The 20415-nt window shown below is 41.2% G+C and overlaps 1 protein-coding gene across 4 annotated transcripts in view; it reads left to right on the top strand.

The window, feature by feature from the left end:
* The window catches only part of LOC144501293 (protein phosphatase Slingshot homolog 2-like), a 169854-nt gene that overhangs the window by 69754 nt on the left and 79685 nt on the right, over positions 1 to 20415 (top strand). For 2 of the 4 annotated variants that reach the window (XM_078224866.1, XM_078224865.1), the window contains exon 1: positions 15616 to 16206. The exons of the other annotated variants lie outside the window; for them this stretch is intronic. In XM_078224866.1, coding sequence (XP_078080992.1) covers positions 16079 to 16206 — 128 coding nt within the window. In that variant the 5' untranslated portion in view covers positions 15616 to 16078. Of the gene's footprint in view, positions 1 to 15615; positions 16207 to 20415 lie in introns of those variants that run through there. 4 annotated transcript variants of the gene reach the window in all.

Genomic DNA, 20415 nt, shown 5'->3' with positions numbered 1-20415 from the left:
GTTTTAAACAAAAAGTTACTGGTCCTTAACTGGATCTGAACAGGGGAAAGGTAGTAGGGGTGTGATAGAGAATCTGGTGAACTGGTGCAGCAACAATAATCTCTCCCTCAATGTCAACAAAACGAAGGAGATTGTCATCGACTTCATGAAGCGTAGAGAAGAACATGCCCCTGTCTACATCAACAAGGACAAAGGTAGAAAGGGTCGAGAGCTTCAAGTTTTTAGGTGTCCAGATCACCAACAACCTGTCCTGGTCCCCCCATGCCGACACTATAGTTAAGAAAGCCCACCAGAGCCTCTACTTTCTCAGAAGACTAAGGAAATTTGGCATGTTTGCTACGATTCTCACCAACGTTTGCAGATACACCATAGGAAGCATTCTTTCTGGCTGTATCACAGCTTGGTATGGCTCCGCAAGAAACTACAAAAGGTTGTGAATGTAGCTCAATCCATTACTCAAACCAGCCTCCCATCCATTGACTCTATCTACACTTCCCACTGCCTCGGCAAAGCAGCCAGCATAATTAAGGACCCCACACACCCCGGACATTCTCTCTCCCACCTTCATCCGTCGGGAGAAAGATACAAGAGTCTGAGGTCACGTACCAACCGGCTCAAAAACAGCTTCTTCCCTGCTGCCATCAGACTTTTGAATGGACCTACCTTGCATTAAGTTGATCTTTCTCTACATCCTAGCTATAACTGTAGCACTACATTCTGCACTCTCTCGTTTCCTTGTCTATGAACGGTATGCTTTGTCTGTATAGCGCGCAAGAAACAATACTTTCCACTGTATACTAATACATGTGACAAATCAAATCAAAAAGATGAAAATGAGGATTTAATTGTAATGCATTTTTGGGGATCAAGAGATAACATAACTCAGTGAGGGTGGTAGTATTGCATCCGTGAGATTTTGTGCTTGACAGGACAGTGACACTTGAGTTTTGGACAAGTTGAAGTTTATGGCGAGTGAAGAATCGGGTGTTGGAGTAATTGGATCTGGGGTTCAGAAAAACACGGCTGAGATTTTGCTGAAGTTGGAAAGTAGTGAAGGTGGAAGTAACTTGTCTCTGTGAGCAATGAATTGTAGATCTGACCTTCAGCATTGGACTGAACAAAATACCAGTCGTCCATGTAACTTGATTCAGCCTGACTAATATCAGCTTTGTGGTGTTTGGATGGTGGTGCCAGAAGTCTTCAGCTTGACCACATGTTATGACACAAATTAACTCATGAATTTATCAGCAATCAAACGTTTCTAATCCAAGTTGTACATACATATTGACCAAAATAATGAAAGTTAATTTTAAAATTTTCTATATGTGTTTTGGAAGAGGACAGGAAGTTCTTGACCCTATCGTACCTTTTGTTACAAGCATATTGATGTTGAGCTTTACTTTTTTCCTGTCAGGAAATGTCATCATCAAGCCTACATAAGATCCTGTTACAGAGTACTTTGTGTACAAATGTTATGTTGCATGGCCCTATTGCTTAATGAACACAATGTTAAGCCTATTGGTATTATGCTATGTTACTGAAAATGGATATCAAAGTATAGATTTCATCATATCAAAAACATGCTGAGTGAAAAGCTTGCTCCTAATTCAGACACTGATCCAGGTGATAGATTTCTAGGTTCACATTTCTCCACAATACTGCCTTTATCATGAAAGCTTCAATAAATTTTCTTAATAATGGAATAATTCTGAAAATTTGTGTTATTTTGTCATGAAATTAGAAAGTTTTCTTATTTGTTAAAATGTGAAGCGTTCACTGATTTCATTCTCAGTAATGAGCTAAATTTGAAGGAAGCACAAGTCAAAGATAAGGAATGCAACAACACTAATTCTGATGGGCTACCATGCTTGATGGGAGTACAGGATTAATGAATTTACTTTTAGTTTATTCGGGGGCGAATAAGATAATTTTGATTTTTGCTTCGCCTTTTCTCCCTGTATTTATTGACAACATTGATTTATGCTGTTGTCCAAATCTTTGAGCACTGGCTTACAGCACTGTTTTTAGCACAAGGTAGTACATTTTAGGTCTGCGTTCAAAAGTTCCTTTTTCTTTCCCTTGATTTTTTTTGTCTTAAATCTGTGTCTTCTCTTTACTGACCCTTCTGCGAAACAATTTATTTTTATTTACATTCAAAACTGCTTTAATTTTGGACATATCTATTAATCCCATTTTAGCCCCTTGTGCCCTAAGAAGAACAATTCCAGCTTTCCTAGTCTCTCCACATAACTTGAGTCCCTTTATCCTTCATACTATTCTGCTATATTACTTCTGCATATCTCCAAGATCTTGACTTCATTTCTCAAGTGTTGAAGTGAATGTTTAAAGTTGGAGTGCCAGTCAAGTGGGCTGTTTTGTCCTGATTTTATATACCTTCTGAGTATTGTTGGAATTGTACTTACAATGATGGTGTCCAAACAGTATCCTTCAAGCATAGCAACATCAGAATACATCATGGTACAAGCAGTAGGATTCGTCATTATTTGCCATAATATACCCTCTTTCTGGCCTGTTCCTGTAGCCATGGTATTAATGTGGCTGGTCCATTCAAATTTTAGTTAAGATGTTGACACCCAGGATGTTGATGGTAGGGGATTCAGCAATGTACAAGCATAATTGGCTGAATGGCCGCCTTCTGTGTGTAAATCTTTCTATGCTAATACCATTAAATGCCAAGGAGGGATGGTTGATGATGATGTTTTGAATATGGACTTTAGAAGGCATTTGATAAAGTGCTACCTAGGACTTGTAAACAAAATTGAGTACATGGAATTAAAGGAGCAGTGACAGTGCAGATATAAAATTGGCTAAGAGACACAAAGAAAAGTGGATGGCTGTTTATCAGAATGGGGAAAAGTATACCATGTTCCTTAAGGGTTGGTATCAGGATCCCCTGCTCTTTTTGATTATTTTACTTTTCTGACTTTGTATAGTAAAGTTTATTATGTTTGCTTAAAGCTGTGGCAACTTGTGGCTTCATTTGTTTAGCAGGTAACTAATGTTACAAACTTTGTTTGGTCATTGGCAAGATTTTAGAGTCCATTATTAAAGATGAGATCGCAGAGTACTTGGAAGTGCATGATAAAGTAGGACTGAGTCAGCATAGCTTTGTCAAGGGGAGGTCATGTCTGACAAATCTGTTAGAGTTCTTTGAAGAGGTAACAAGGAATTTAGATAAAGGAGAATCAGTGGACGCGATTTATTTAGATTTCCAGAAGGCTTTTGACAAGGTGCCGCATAGAAGACTGTTAAATAAGTTAAGAGCCCATAGTGTGAAGGATAAGATCCTGGCATGGATAGAGGATTGGCTGACTGGCAAAAGGCAGAGGGTGGGGATAAAGGGGTCTTTTTCAAGATGGCAGCTGGTGACTAGTGGTGTGCCTCAGGGGTCAGTGTTGGGACCACAATTTTTCACAATATACATTAATGATTTGGAGGAAGGAACTGAAGGCACTGTTGCTAAGTTTGCAGATGATACAAAGATATGTAGAGGGACAGGTGGTATTGAGGAAGCAGCGGGACTGCAGAAGAACTTGGACAGATTAGGAGAGTGGGCAAAGAAGTGGCAGATGGAATACAATGCGGAAAAGTGTGAGGTTATGCACTTTGGAAGGAGGAATGGAGGCATAGACTATTTTCTAAATGGGAAAATGCTTTTAGGAAATCAGAAACAGAAAGGGACTTGGGAGTAATTGCTCAGGATTCCCTTAAGGTTAACGTATAGGTTCAGTTGGCAGTTAGGAAGGCAAATGCAATGTTAGCATTCATGTCGAGAGGGTTAGAATACAAGAGCAGGGATGTACTTCTAAGGCTGTGTAAGGCTCTGGTCAGACCCCATTTGGAGTATTGTGGGCAGTTTTGGGCCCCATATCTAAGGAAGGATGTGCTGGTCTTGGAAATGGTCCAGAGAAGGTGCACAAGACTGATCCCTGAAATGAAGAGCTTGTCATATGAGGTGCGGTTGAGGACTCTGGGTCTGTACTCGTTGGAGTTTAGAAGGATGAGGGGGGATCTTATTGAAACTTACAGGATACTGCAAGGCCTGGATAGAGTGGACGTGGAGAGGAGTTTCCACTAGTAGGAAAAACTAGAACCAGAGGGCACAACCTCAGGCTAAAGGGACAATCCTTTAAAACAGAGATGAGGAGGAATTTCTTCAGCCAGAGAGTGGTGAATCTGTGGAACTGTTTGCTGCAGAAGGCTGTGGAGGCCAGGTCATTGAGTGTCTTTAAGACAGATAGATAGGTTCTTGATTAATAAGGGGATCAGGGGTTATGGGGAAAAGGCAGGAGAATGGAAATGAGAAAAATATCAGTCATGATTGAATGGTGGAGAAGACTCAATGGGCCGAGTGGCCTAATTCCGCTCCTATGTCTTATGGTCTTATGTTTGCTTTAAACAGAAAGTTACTGGTCCTTAACTGGATTCTGAGGGGAAAGGTAGTAGGGGTATTGAAGATGAAAATCTTCAATGAAACTCTCCTATTTCCCAGCTTGTTGGGTAGTCAGTTTTTTGGGGGGGAAACCACCACCTATATCTTTGTACCGCAGCAGCCCATTTATACACTCTTTTCTAAATGTGCCATTAATGCAGCTGTTTTGTTGAAAGGACTTATTTTGAATAGGCTGACTACAAAATGTGCCTTACATTTCTAGTATTCTGAGTGATCAGAATCCTGGGATGGGGTTGTTGAGGAGCTTATACTTTTTTGTTTTACTGTTTTTGGTTTTTTTGGTGGAACTTTTAAGCTTGCAAACGGAGGCATTCACCTGCTTTAGCTCCTGCCTGTCTCTTTGTCACGTTGTTTACTCAAAAGCATTTGTAACTTTCTGATTTCTGACTCAAAGTTCACTATTCTTTGTTCCTTGACTAACCAGTTTTTTTGGCTGTTTGATTTGTAGATCACGTAAATTGAAATTACCATGTAAAATAAAATGCAGTTGCACAATGCTACATTATAACTAAACCTTTTATCCCGAAGCATTTTATTTTAATATTTATATTGTAGAACATGCATGTTTAACCTATAAGAATAAGCACCTGGTGAGGAGGATTGTCAAAGACTTCAGGAGAATTGAATGGGCAGACAGGTCACAGATGCAATTTACAGTGGAACTATGTGAATACATTTTTAAAATGGGGAGTGGACGTAAAAGCAAAGGGGATATAATGAAATGACACTAAAGGATATAGAGAAATGCCAATACAGAATTACAGATACAAAATTCCCTTTTAAAATGTGCGTGCAAGTGAGTGGAGCCATAAACAAAGGTATGATGTAGCATTATGGGCTTTGTCAATAGAACATAATAGAAAAGAGGTCATGACAACTTTGTACAAGGCAATGATAAAAGAAAAACTTGCATTATGCTGGCACCTTTGAGCCCAGGTTGTTCCAAAGTGCCTTACAGCTAACAAATATGTTTCACAATATTACATGCAGCTTTGGGAGCCCCATTCCAGAAGTCACAGTGTATGTATGGCATTGTTCAGTGCTTCCCAAACTATTTTCCAATGTGACCCCATTTTAACAGTTAACAATTAGCGTGACCCCAGATGCCAGCAAAAAAAAGTAATAAAGCAGCGTAATAACATTCCGTTCATGATTATTAAATGTATTATCAATCAACATATAATGCATCATAAATATAAAAATGTGTGTTTTTAAAGTACTTTGTAAAAATTGTTCTATGTGCTCACGTCAGTTTCAGCCTAGCTCTGCATATTCTCTGGTGATGGAAGACACGGTGAATCCCCTCCATCAGCCCAACATATACATCGTACTCATCCCTCTTTCTCCCCACCACACACACACCTTCCCAACTGGACTAGTAATCCAGAGGCCCAGGTTAATCATCTGGGGACATGGATTCAATCCCACCAGGGCAGCTGGGGGAATTTGAATTTTATTAATAAAATTTGGAATTGGAAAGCTAGTCTCAGCAGTGGTGACTATGAAACTAACATTGATTGTTGTAAAAACTCAACTCGTCCACTCGTGTCCTGGAAAGTTAATCTCCCACTCATACCTAGTTAGGTAAACATTTGACTTCAAACCCACAGCAATGTGGTTGACTCTTAACTAGCCCCAGAATGGCCTAGCAGGTCATTCAGTTCAAGGGCAATTAGGGATGAGCAGTAAATGCTGGCTTTGCCAGTAATGCCCTGATCCCATGAGGAATAAGTTTTTAAAAATTCACGTTTTCTTCCGAACCCCTCGACACAAACCCACAAATAAACAGCTCCTCTTCCCAAACCCCCTCACTCCCACTCACCAGTCACTCAGCAACCCTTCTTCTTTCTTCCTCTCTCTTTTCTCTTCCCTCCTCTCGTCTTGGCCCCAAGATAAGGACGATTGAAGCCAAAACACATGGTGGAATTTTCGGCCATCGTGATTTTCTGCACCTGCTGAATTCAGTGGCTCTCTGCATTTTCCAAACCCACCCCACCCTGTGACGGGACCATACATTCAGCCCACAATAAAGTTTGAAGCAGGTTTTTTTGATTTGATTTATTATTGTCACATGTATTAGTATACAGAGAAAAGTACTGTTTCCTGCATGCTATACAGACAAAGCATACCGTTCATAGAGAAGAAAACGAGAAAGTGCAGAGTGCACTCGCCTTTCTGGCTCAGCCGTAATCCCTGCTGTTTTTTCCAGGCTCTGGTCACAATTACTTTGTGCCTGCCTTTAATGGCACCAAGTTGGCACACTAACATCTCTGGTCTCCTTGAACCGCCTGCTAAACTTTCTGCTTTCTGGATACTTCAGGCTCATGGTTTGCTCTGTTTTGTTCAGCAGAATTGATCTAGGAGTGCAGGGCTGAATCACCAGAACCATCAGACTGGGTTGTCTTCTCCCCCAGTTTCTGTTGCTGCACAGAGGGGGAATAGCTTGTGACCCCAAATGTGATCTCAGTGATCATGTTGAGGGTCGCCGCCACCGCCCCCCCGTTTGACAATCACTAGCATAGTTGCATTCGTTTGATATAAAGGATGATGAACTGTAGTTGTGTGGAAAGATTAGAGATATACAATATTTCCACTGTCAGAAAAAAGCAAGAATAGGTTTTTAAATTAATAAGATTTAGTAGGGTGGATATGAAGAGACCTGATGTAAAATCAATGTTGAAGAATTGATGCAAAATTCTTATTCAGTGTGATGGAAGAAGTTAAGAGAAATTTGAGAAGAGAGAATCCTTTGCCGCAGAGCACAGTTGAGATATTGATCAGTTGCATGTTTTGAAGTCAAGAGTAGATGTGCACAAAAAGCAGAAAAAGATATACAGAAAACAGCAAGGCAACAATTATAACTTTAAATTTTTGTAGCGAAGTGCCTAACTGGAAATGATGTTTAAAAATGGGCTACTTCAGTGGTTCTGTAATATATATATATATATTACACCCAATTTGTGAAGCTGCCCATTTCATGAAATGGTCAATCGAATTGCCCATTTCTTGAAATTTCATTCACAAGTGTATAATCTGTTTAATTCTGTTTACTGCCGCCTTATGTGCTTATGTACATTTCAGATTCAGTTTGACATCCAGACATTTCAAATTCATTGGTTTATATTCTGTTATTTTGCATTAAGAAACACACCCAAACTACTCAGATGGCTATGTTTACAAAAAACAGCCAGATACAATTCATACATATTTAATATGTCAGCACTGGTCAATATTGTCACATGACTTGTGACTGTAACAGGCACTATTGACCTACTTTCAAGCAGGAACAACCTCTTGATAAGCAGTTTTTCGTGTAGTGACATCTCTGGAAACCTTGCCCATCACAAACACTTTGAGCAGGTACAATCTCACAATGACTAAGCTGTTCTGGTGGAGTGTCTTTTTTTAATAAAAGTTATTTATTAGTCACAAGTAAGGCTTACATTAACAGTGCAATGAAGTCGCTGTGAAATTCCCCTAGTCACCACAGTCCGACACCTGTTCGGGTCAATGCACCTAACCAGCACGTCTTTCAGAATGTGGGAGGAAACCGGAGCACCCGGAGGAAACCCACGCAGATACGGGAGTACGTGCAAATTCCACACACTGATCCAAGCCGGGAATCGAAGCCGGGAATCGAACCCAGGTCCCTGGCGTTGTGAAGCAGCAGTGCTAACCACTGTGTTACCGTGCTGCCCCTTGTCTTTTGCGTTTCGTCCACTGTACTGCACAAGTTAAACTGATTCCTAGCAAGTTTACCTTTCACAACCCCCTTAGCTGTTTCAATTTTTTAGCCTTTTCCATTTGCTGCAGTCAAATGCTGACACTGGGACAGCCACATTGTCTCTAACATCAACATAACTACTGACCCCAAAAGCATAGAATTCCAGTAACACCTTTTGGATTTTAAAGATTTAGCAACAAGAAAATAAAGCTTAAACATGTAAGATTAAATTGACACACTTAAAACAATCTTACCCAACAACTCCTAAAAATCCACTTGGTCAGAACACCTAAGTAAACTGTGTTCTTGGCAATAACTCCCTGATGAATTTTTAACTATAAAAATTCAGTAATATTACCCAAAGCAATGACTTGTTGTCACTTGAATGAAGGTGTACCACATGACTCCTCTAACATGTCCACTCTGATGTAGAAATCCAAAAGAAAAGTTCAGAAACCATAGAAATCATAGAAGAATCATAGAATCAAGAATCAAGTTGCTTTCCGAAAACAAAGACTTTTCTGGCTTAATTGAATAGTTGCTTTAAATTCACACCTTCTCCCAGTACAAACCTGATCTGGAGACATTTCCCCCACAAAGTTACCAACTTAGCTAAACATTTCAGTTCAAAATTTAATATACCTGCTCTATTTCCTGATGAAACCTTTGTATGTTGCACAAGTTTCCTGTCATTTTGGAACTCCCCTTTGAAATGCTACAGCTGAAAAGTCAAGTCCTTACTTATCTCACAATGTAAATTTTAATTGTATCCTCACCATAAATTCATGAACCTAATTCCTTTACCCCCTTTCTCAGCTCTTGAAGACAGGCTGACTCTATTAATCTTCCCTAGCTTGATTAATCACATCGTCATTAACACGCACCCACATCAACCCCCACACACACCATTATTTCCAAAAATATTTTTAAAAACATCCATCATCCCAGATGGTCCAGGGGCTGACTCTGAACTGTCTGTGGTGGATTCTGAGGCCAGCTTGGAATTTTTCATGGAGGATGGTCCATGGGCCAGTTCAGGATCAGGATTTTCCACATTCTCCTCAGGAATTCTTTCCAGTTCTTCAATGGCTATGGAGATTCTGTTGCACTCATCTGGCAACTTTGATCTGAAACTGCACAGTGGTTTGTTTCCAGTGGATGATTGGTAAGGAGCCATCTTTATAACTTCATGGTAACTACTGTTCATTGCCCACTGAACAAAACAGATGCCGTAGCTCCACTGAGCACAGTTGTTGTCACGCATACAGGCCATTAGCTTCAGCTTCATATCACCAATACTGTGTTTCACAGAGCCCTTGTCTCTGGAGATGTGTCTGATGCCCATTAACCAAAACCAGTTCTTTGCAGAATGTTTCTATTTCGTTGAAGATCTATACTATGAATTCCTGTTAACAGACTGAAGAATATGTGGACTTCTGATGTCTAGAAATATGAGTAGCAGTAATGGGCAACCTCAGCTGCTGTATTGGACTTTAGAGGATGAATAACTTGGAAATTGGTCAGGTACTCATATAGTGCAGTATGAAACAATAACTTCCATCCTTCATGTCAACAAGGTTGTCCATGTTCATTCAAGTCATTGACAGACAGAGCCCTTGCAACAACTCATGTTGCTGTCTCTTGCCTGTGATGCTTTTCTATGCATCTCTCACAGTGACTGATGCACTGTCCTATAAAAGACCATGGGATGTTTGCATACTGTTCAGAAAGTGTCTTGTGAGGCTTTTCACTACCATGGGCAATTTCAATATGGGCTTGTCACATAATGTCTAGGACTCTACTTCTTTGGAGCCATGTACTTACCATTGCCCTTGGTAACCTTAGTCCACACCACCTAGCAATGTAAGTACAAACGTTTTCAGATTGTGATATTCATCTATTGGGAGTTTCTGACCAGTTTTTCCATGCTCGAGGACATTAGTAACCTTCTGTTCCTATTCAACAGACCACAAAACAGCACAGCTGTCAATACAGTCATCCATCTTCAATGTTTGCAGGGGTTATGCTAGTTATTATATATTTCTGTGCTTATGTACTGGCTCTACATGAGGTGTGAATGTGCAGACAACTTGCTTTCTCAAATTTACAGTGTTCATGCTGTAACTGAGCAACCTAGTACAGGATATTAAGTTTGTACACTGCAATAGGCTTGAGCAGCAATTCCATGAATAATATTTTAAAACTCATACATAGCTCTGGTTGTTAAATGGATCAAACTGCCCATCTCATGATCTATGCAATGGGTTTGCCCTGTTCGTTAAATGGGTTCTACCAGTGTCCATTTCATGAAATCGGCAGTTTCACAAATTGGGTGAAAATCCCTTCAGCAAGTAATTCTAAAGGGGGGTGGGGGGTGGTGGAAGGGAAGAGGAACTGCTGACATAATTATGGCCTTCTAATAAATTAACAAACCTTAATTGAGGGAATCCATATATGATTCAAGGTGAAAAAAGGAGCCAATTGCATCCCTGCGGAGCATATAATCCTGATACGCTTCAAGGAGGATAGTATTGTAAAAGATAACTTCCCTTTAATCTGCCAGTATGTCAAAAACCAACCTGACTGGTGAATATGCTCAATGATGCTTTCCTCCTCCTGATGTTAAGAGTTTCCATATTCATGTGTCAAATAAATAATATCTTAAAAGCTACTGCAAGTGATTAATTTCCCCTAAAATGACTTGTGCTGACAACATATTTTTTCGGAGAATTTTGTTTTATTTAAAAATATTCCAGGAAGATCAGCCTGTGTGTAAATATGTCGCACAATATGCTGAGCTTGTAAATTCTTGCCAAAAGCAACAGTATGATGAATACCTTTAGTGCTCCAGGACTGGGTAACAAAAATCTTCCGGAAATCCCCCTCCACATTGTCATCCAATTGTTCCTGCTGGAAATATCTTGTGTTTCACATGTAATTAGTGGTAGACAACACCAATTTCGGTTGTTTGTTGAATTGCCTGTCTACATTCAGTGGCTTTCTAACCCACAGCACTTTTTGACTGCACATGGAGACTAAAAAAACTGGATCAGTATGAGAGGAAAAAGGTAAATAGTATTACCGCATTTCCTCTTTATCACATCACTTCTTGAATTTAAAAATAAATATTGGCCGCGTGTTTAACAGTGGAGTTGTGTGTCTTGGGTTACAGGAAGGTATAGACGAGATGGTCAAATGGGTGGATAAGTGGCAGATGGAATTTAACCCTGAAAAGTGTGAGGTGATACACTTTGGAAGGAGTAATTTGACAAGGAGGTATGCTATGAAAGGTCTGACACTTGGAAGTTCCGAAGAACAAAGGGACCGTGGCGTGTTTGTCCATAGATCTCTGAAGGCGGAAAGGCACGTTAATAGGGTGGTGAAAAAGGCATATGGCATGCTCGCCTTTATCAATTGGGATATAGATTGCAAAAGCAGAGAGGTCATGATGGAGTTGTATACAACTTTCGTGAGGCCACAGCTGGAGTACTGTGTGCAGTTCTGGTCGCCACATTATAGGAAGGATGTGAATGCACTGGAAGGGATTCAGAGGAGATTCTTCAGGATGTTGCCTGGGATGGAACATTTAAGTTATAAAGAGAGGTTGGATAGGCTTGGGTTGTTTTCTCTGGAACAAAGACTGAGGGGTGACCTGATTGAGGTGTTCAAGATTATGAGGGGCATGGACAGGGTGGATAGGGAGCAGCTGTTCTCCTTAGTTAAAGGGTCAGTTATGAGGGGACACAAGTTAAAAGCGAGGAGTGGGAGGTTTAGGGGAGATTTCAGGAAATTGTTTTTTTACCCAGAGGGTGGTGATGGTCTGGAATGCACTGACTGGGAGGGTAATGGAGGCGGGATGCCTCGCATCCTTTAAAAAATACCTGGATGAGTACTTGGCATGCCATAACATTCAAGGCTATGGGTCAAGTGAGATTAGGTGGGCAGGTCAGGGCCTTTGATGCGTCGGTGCAGACTCGATGGGCTGAAGGGCCTCTTCTGCACTGTAGTATTCTGTGATTCTAATAATTTTCAATTTATTTCCCCTCTCTTTCCCCCTCCCCCCTCAAATTGTTCTTCCAAAGGTTGGTGGTTGGGTGGGCTAGTGGGAGGAGGGTGGTGGTAGGAGGGAGAAGAGGGTAGTGGTAGTCTACATTTGCTGGTTGAAGTGATGGGGAGCCAAGCAAAGCCAAAAAAATCCTCGATTGATCAAGGGGATTGGAGATAGCCAAGGTGAGTCCTTGTTTGCAGTGGCTGCCATTGTGACTAAAATTGTGGATGATGATCTCTGCTGCCTGGCACAAATCATTAGTGCTCATTTTGATGAACTACAAGATATCTGAAAGAAAACAGATCAAGTGGAGAAAAAAATCCTGTTAGTCATGTGGGCAATTTCCTTGGTGGAGGCTCACCCTTGGGTCCTTGGAAACTCTGCTGCATGGTAAGTTGAACATCCTGGTTAATTCGGAGAGATAGGGCCAGAGAAGCAATGTCCATGTGCCCGATATCCTGTGGGGAGCTGAGCAAAACGTCCCGGCTGAATTCGAGAACTGGCTGCCATACTTTCATAATCTTGATTTGAAGACTGGGGGTATCAAGTTTGAAGAGGGATACTGTTTCTGGTCTTTGAGATCTGGGGTTAGTTATAGACCCCAATTGCTGGTCTTGCATTATCTTGACTTCAGAGTTCGTCAAGGGAACTGGAGGCAGCCGCACAAGTTGGACCTCGCCACCTGCCGGGGCCTAGGTCTCACTCTACTGGGGCTTCTGGGCAATGATACAATGGAGGTGCCGAGGCTTTGGTGAAACTATGGACCCTTGATGTTGCTCAACAATCCTGCCAAGGCTTTGGCTTTTTTAAGCTCCATGAATGGCTTTATTATCCTGCAGTTCATCATTAATTCTGAACTACTCCCCTTGTGATTGTAATCCTGATTTTGTGTTGTCTTAGCTCCTGTTTGATATATGTGCGCAGAGGTGTATGTCACCTGTTATTCTTTGAAATGAAAGAGCGATATCCATTTATTCATAATGGAATTCATCCATCGGTATGCTCAGGCAGTAAAATGAGGGAGAACTTAGTTTAAACTGTGTTACTGTTTACATTCAGTCTTGATGTTCCCGTGCTTCACCAGGGTGCCCACCCTCTTCTGGCCCTGTGTAAAATCCAAATTCATGAGATAATTTTTGCAATATGGGGATATTTTGCTTGTGGACTGATAATGGGTCTCCTTCATTCTATTGGGGAGCATACTGGGTTGGTTGAATGGCATCAGAGTTATGTGATATTTACCATTTTTTGTTTTGTAATCCTAGATTTATAATGGAGGTTTATATAATAGGACATCATTTACTTTAATTATGAATAATATGAGTCACTTCACAGCAGAATGGTGGGTTAGCAGTTTGGTATAGAGGTGGTGGGTATGGCCTTGTAAGTCCTCATAATGGGTGAGGAAAGCCTCTTTAGAACCAATGGTGTGCATTTTTCTATTTTTTGTTGTTATTTTGGGGTTAAAGTATCCTTGTTGGTTTCATATGACAGTAAAGACAGATTATGTATCCTGGAAAAGACAGTTTTATTGACATTGGGTCCTCTGGCATAGTTGGAGTTGGGGAAAATATTTACTGGTGCACAAGCAAGCGTGATCAGGAATCCTTGGTTGTCTAGCCCTTTTTGGTCTGGTTTCCCTTTTCCTTGGCTGCGCAGTGGCAGTGACTACTTGGTAGTTTGGCTACAATGAGCACATCATCCTGTTAGGAGGAGGAGATTTTTGTCCTTCCCCGAGATACCCTGACTCTGGATGTCTAGACAGCTGGACTTTAACCTGGTGTTGTGAGACTTCTTACTCTGGATGTCTAGACAGCTTCTGCTCCTGTTGCTAGGGTTTCCTGGATGGGAGGAAACAGATGGAACTCTGTTGATGGCAGGGCCTGAATAGCATCTCAAGTGTGACTGGAGATGAGAGAAGCTTATTTTGTTTGAAGCCCAGAGACCTGCCGACCCGCCTATGATATAGCACGATAAATGCAATAAAATACTGGGATAAGAACCAGTTTCAATTCCCAATATTTGATATTTGCATGTGTTATCTCGCGGGAGATACGCTGCCTAATTCAGCTAGGTCACTTGCTGAGTGTCCAAACAGAACAGAAGAACAAAGAACAATACAGCACAGGAACAGGCCCTTCGGCCCTCCAAGCCCGTGCCGCTCCCTGGTCCAAACTAGACCATTCTTTTGTATCCCTCCATTCCCACTCCGTTCATATGGCTATCTAGATAAGTCTTAAACGTTCCCAGTGTGTCTGCCTCCACCACCTTGCCTGGCAGCGCATTCCAGGCCCCCACCACCCTCTGTGTAAAATATGTCCTTCTGATATCTGTGTTAAACCTCCCCCCCCCCCTTCACCTTGAACCTGTGACCCCTCGTGAACGTCACCACCGACCTGGGGAAAAGCTTCCCACCGTTCACCCTATCTATGCCTTTCATAATTTTATACACCTCTATTAAGTCTCCCCTCATCCTCCGTCTTTCCAGGGAGAACAACCCCAGTTTACCCAATCTCTCCTCATAACTAAGCCCCTCCATACCAGGCAACATCCTGGTAAAGCTCCTCTGTACTCTCTCCAAAGCCTCCACGTCCTTCTGGCAGTGCGGCGACCAGAACTGGACGCAGTATTCCAAATGCGGCCGAACCAACGTTCTATACATCTGCAACATCAGACCCCAACTTTTATACTCTATGCCCTGTCCTATAAAGGCAAGCAAGCCTGGAATGCGCTGCCAGGCAAGGTGGTGGAGGCGGACACACTGGGAACGTTTAAGACTTATCTAGATAGCCATATGAACGGAGTGGGAATGGAGGGATACAAAAGAATGGTCTAGTTTGGACCAGGGAGCGGCACGGGCTTGTAGGGCCGAAGGGCCTGTTCCTGTGCTGCCTTTATACGACCCAGAAGGTAAAAGTTGGTAAAATTTCCAAGAGACCTTCCTCTCAGTTGGTCCCCAAGGCATGTGGTCAGTTAGGCAGACAATATATGATAGAGTTTAAAGACTCACTTTTGTTTAAAATGTATACTATTTATTGAGCCTTGCTCCTCGAATGAATGCAAATACTTTGCATTTTACACGTGAAATGGTTGCAAATTAGTTATCCCGATAACACACGAGGCTATTGTACTGGGAAAATCAAGCATTAACTAATGTTATGGTGTCAAGTGAATATTTAAGTATAAAAATGATACAGGAAGAGTGGGAGTTTTCTTTGGAGTTGCGATTTTGTCGATGTGTTTGGGGCGCCGTTACCTCTGAGCTGTCTGATAAACCCTTAGGTGTCCCTAGCTGGATGGAGGAAGTGCGCTGCAGCTGTGAACCAGCTGACCGGGAAACGAGAGCGGATAAGTTGTGAGATCAGCGTGGGCTTTATACAGGGAGCAAAGAGACAGAGGAGACGCTCGCACACGCGGAGTAGCAGCAGAGAGAATAAGATAGAAATGAGTGATTCCGCAAGTCCAATCTTGTAGCAGTTTGAGAATGAACCGGCCTGCCATGTGATTCGACGCGGTGTCCTGGTTGGAACTGCAGCACCGCGTACACAGCAGAAGGAGACTGAGATAGCACAGAGCCCAGTATATCCGAAAGGCAAAGTCCAATCGCTTTATACTCGAGTTTCGCTTGCACTCAATACGACAAAGTAATCCAGTCCACCCACCAAACATAAACAGCGCTCTCTCCCCTAGTTCACCTAAAGGCAGTCTGTTAACTCATTCTAGTCCTACAAGAAGTTAACGATTTTAAATGTTTTGTCTCTTTGAGCTCGGACACGAAATCAGGGCCAGATAACTTTAAAAAAAAATACACATTCGATTACTAAGTGTCCAGATGACTCTGGACGCTATCTTAAGTGAAGGAAAGGCAGAGGTCGCGAGCTGGTGTTCTTGCTGTGGCGCGAAGATGACTCCTTACTTCTCTGAAAATGCGGTTATTTCACAGAATGAGATCAACCTCCTGTAAGTACAAATAACTCTAAATTGATATTTCCAATCGTGTATAAAGTATGCACTGGCTGTGTAGAGTGCCTAATAACGTCACTTTCACAGTCCACCTTTTAAACTCCATTCTCTGTTGGGTTATTTACAGCATTGAACTTGTAATTCGACGTGTTCAATGACACGAATCTGCTGGCCTGGCTTTATCTCACGCTTGCAGTAATCGTTGCTATCATATCGATGCCGTGTTACTTAAGTAACTTATGAAATATTAATGCATTGAGTAATGTTCTGAGAGAAATGCAACCTCCTTTCCAAAATGCTGTTTCGCAATCTATGGTGCTCTGATTTTGGGTAGAAATGACACAGTTGGCATTAATGCCACTTCTTAATTGATCTGCCAGAAAGAACATTTGAGTGATGAATGACTGGCCCTTCCTTTTCTTAAATAAGTGAGGAAACATTTTCCATCCCCACTAATCCCTTTCCCCCTCCCTCCAGTAATCGACTTTGTAAACCATCTTCCATGCAGATGAAAACACAGATGAAATTAGTTATTCTGAATACCCATCATCTGAAAGTACTCAATGTTGAGTAAAGAGGCATTTTACAATGTATTTCAAGTTCTTAAAATTTCCAAAAACTTATCAGACTGTTAATTACTTTAGAAACCTTTTGCTATTTTGCAGATATTAGCCAATTCTCCAGCAGAGTAGTGGTTAATAGATGTTTACAAGCTGATTGAAGGTTTGTAGTGGAATTCCCCAAGGGGTCAGTGTCAGGACCCTTGATTTTCCTGAGATATTTATATATTATCTTGATGTACAGGGTATAATTTCAAAATTTGCAGATGATTCAAAACTTGGAGGCACTGTGAACAGTGGAAATGATAGTGTACAACTTCCAATGGACATGGACCAGTTGGAATGGGTGGACAGATGATGAATGAAGTTCAACATAGAGAAATGTGAGGTGATTCATTTTGGTAGGAAGATCATGGAGGAGCAATGTAAAGGCTCAACTCTAAAGAGAGTGTAGGAGCCGAAGGACATATATGTGTAGAAGTCATTAAACGTAGCAGGACAGATTGTGAGTGTGGTTAATAAAGCTAGGCTTTATTAATACTGCATTGAATAAAAAAGCAAGGAAGGTTATGTTGCACTTGTGTAAGACACTAGTTTGGCTTCAGCTGGAATATTGCACCCGGTTATGGATGTCACACTTTAGGGAGGATGTGAAGGCATTGGAGAGAGTCAGAAAAAAAATCATGAGACTGGTTCCAGGGATGAGGTGATTTCAGTTGTAAAGATCTTCAAAATGTTTCGTATATATATAGAAACATAGAAAATAGAACCAGGAGTAGGCCATTCGGGCCTTCGAGCCTGCTCCGCCATTCATTTTGATCATGGCAGATCATCAAATTCAATAATATATATCAATTTCCTTGGAGAAGAGAAGGCTGTGAGTAGATCTAATAATGGTATTCAAAGTCATGAGAGATCTGGACAGAGAAGCTGTTATCACCCGTGAAAGATTGAGAACCAGAGGGCATATTTAAAGTTATTGGCAAAATAAACAAAAGTAATGCGAGAAAATTCAAGCAGTGAGTGAGGTCTGAAATGCACTGCTTGAGAGTGTGATGGAGGCAGGTTCTATTGAGGCATTTAAAAGGGTTACACAAGAAGATAGGAGAATGGCACTAAGTGAAATGCTCATCCAGAAAGCCAGTGTAGATGTAATGGGCTGAATAACCTCCTTTGCAAAGTAACAGTTCTATAATTTTTGTAAATTTGTACATAGCAAGTCAATGACCACTTAAATATTTAGTTGCTGAGGGATAAATATGATCAGGACATTGTGAGAGCTCATAATTGCTTCTTTAAAATATGTTCTAGAATTCTAATCATTGTTCTGAAGAAGACAGTTTTTCTTTACAGATTGATCCACACTTCAGCTGAAATTGATCAGACCTTTTTACCTGTTCTATTTGTAATTTAGATGTGGGCCTTGCCTAAGTGAGTCAGAAGGTCATGGGTGCATAATCTACACTGGCACTTCAGTGTAGATTGTGAGGTAATGCATTTTGGAAGGTCTAATACAGATAGGAAATATACAGTAAATGGCAGAACCCATTAAGAGCATTGATAGGCAAAGGGATCTGGGTGTACAGGTACACCGGTCACTGAAAGTGGCAATGCAGGTGGAGAAGGTAGTCCAAGAAGGCATATGACATGCTTGCCTTCGTCGGCCGGGATATTGAGTTTAAAAATTGACAAGTCATGTTGCAGCTTTATAGAACTCAGTTAGGCCGCACTTGGAATATAATGTTCAATTCTGGTCGCCACACTACCAGAAGGATGTGGAGGCTTTGGAGAGGGTACAGAAAAGATTTTCCAGGATGTTGCCTGGTATGGAGGGCATTAACTATGAGGAGAGGTTGGAGAAACTTGGTTTGTTCTCACTGGAGCGACGGAGGTTGAGGGGAGACCTGATAGAAGTCTACAAAATTATGAGAGGCGTGGACAGAGTGGATAGTCAGAAGGTTTTTCCCAGGGTGGAAGAGTCAATTACCAGGGGGCATAGGTTTAAGGTGTGAGGGGCAAGGTTTAAAGGAGGTGTACGAGGCAGATTTTTTACACAGAGAGTAGTGGGTGCCTGGAACTCGTTGCTGGGGGAGATAGTGGAAGTGGATACGGTAGTGACTTTTAAGGGGCGCCTTGACAAATACATGAATAGGATGAAAATAGAGGGATATGGTCCCCAGAAGGGTAGGGGGTTTTAGTTAAGTCAGGCAGCATGGTTGGTTCAGGCTTGGAGGGCCAAAGGGCCTGTTCCTGTGCTGTAATTTTCTTTGTTTTTTGTTAGTTTGAGGGACTGCTTTCCTATTGGAGCAACCGGCTTTTGGCACAATTTGAAGAAATCTGGGAGAGTTTACCTTTTGTGTTCTGGTCGATGTTTATTCATCTGTCAAATTATCTGGTCATTATCCTTCATTTACTAGGATCTAGTGGGATTCAAATTGGTAGCATTGTTGGTTGCTTTCATGGCAACAATGAATACATCTCAAAGTATTTCATTGACTGTAAAATGTTTTAGGAAAGTGTTTCTCATTTGCATACTGTTTTCCTCGCTTAGTCTGGCTCTCTCTCGCTCTCCTATTTCAGTCCACATTGGTAATCTTAATTTCTATTATTTAGCTGCTTTTATCCTTCCACTATCAGAATTAAACTTGTTGAGATTCTGCTTTTTTTGAAGTAGGGAGCTGGCACCATGAGCATGATTTTGGTATAATGCAAATGCAGCTTTAACTAGTGTTGCTTTTACACTACACCCTGGAGGAAGTCTCTCATCTCGGGTATTTGGTATGCTTTACACTGCTACTCTTGTTAATGGTTACACAAGATTACTTTGCAAAAATGAATTGATATGCCTCTAACCCCTCAAGTTCTTTTTACTTTGAATCTCAAGTTACTGGCCTTGAGCTGTACCAAAATCTAGTAATGGTGAGCTTTATTTAACCATCTATCTTAATTCCCTCCTTAACTTCTTTGAGATTATGAATCCATTTTCTTTTTCAGCAACATGTGACAGATCTATTCAGCCAATGCTAATAGTGTTGCAAATCAGAAACTAGTTGGCACGCAAGAGAAAAGTTAGTTGCTCTACATCTGGCAACTTGATAAGGGATTTACTTGAGTAAAAATGCTGATGCAGGTTGCGTTGAAGGGTTTTAATTATATTGAAAATGGCTATGAATTTCCTCATTTGGTTCAGACAGGGTATGAAACATCAAAAACTTGTCACAGCCTTGAACTTGATTTTTTTTGAAGACTGATATTGAAACTGCCCTCCCCCTCCAAGTTGAACAGGAGGCTCAAAGTTCAATCTTGTTTGGCAACTAGTATTTATCTTTGTTCCTCTTCCGCTTTGTAAAGCTACTTGTTCAATTTAACAAGAAAAAGTTTTCATCTTGATTTTCACTTTAATACATTTTCATTAGCATTGCTTATATGCCAGTGAATTTTGTAAATCTTTACAGTGCTTAAAGCTAATCCCAGTCTGTTTGTGTGATCAGCTGTTGAAGCATTACTATTGTGGTGGAATATATTTTGACTGGGCTCCATTGTGTTGCTTACACACAACTGGGGAAATTCTGCACAGACTTTACCTACTTCATGTCAACACCAGTGCTCTGAGTGTAAATGTTACAAGCACCATTTGTTCATTGTG

Source organism: Mustelus asterias, chromosome 12, assembly GCF_964213995.1.
Source record: "Mustelus asterias chromosome 12, sMusAst1.hap1.1, whole genome shotgun sequence".
NCBI classification, from domain to species: domain Eukaryota; kingdom Metazoa; phylum Chordata; class Chondrichthyes; order Carcharhiniformes; family Triakidae; genus Mustelus; species Mustelus asterias.
The sequence above is the reverse complement of the archived record's forward strand: the minus strand, read 5'-3'. Positions and strand labels throughout refer to the sequence as shown.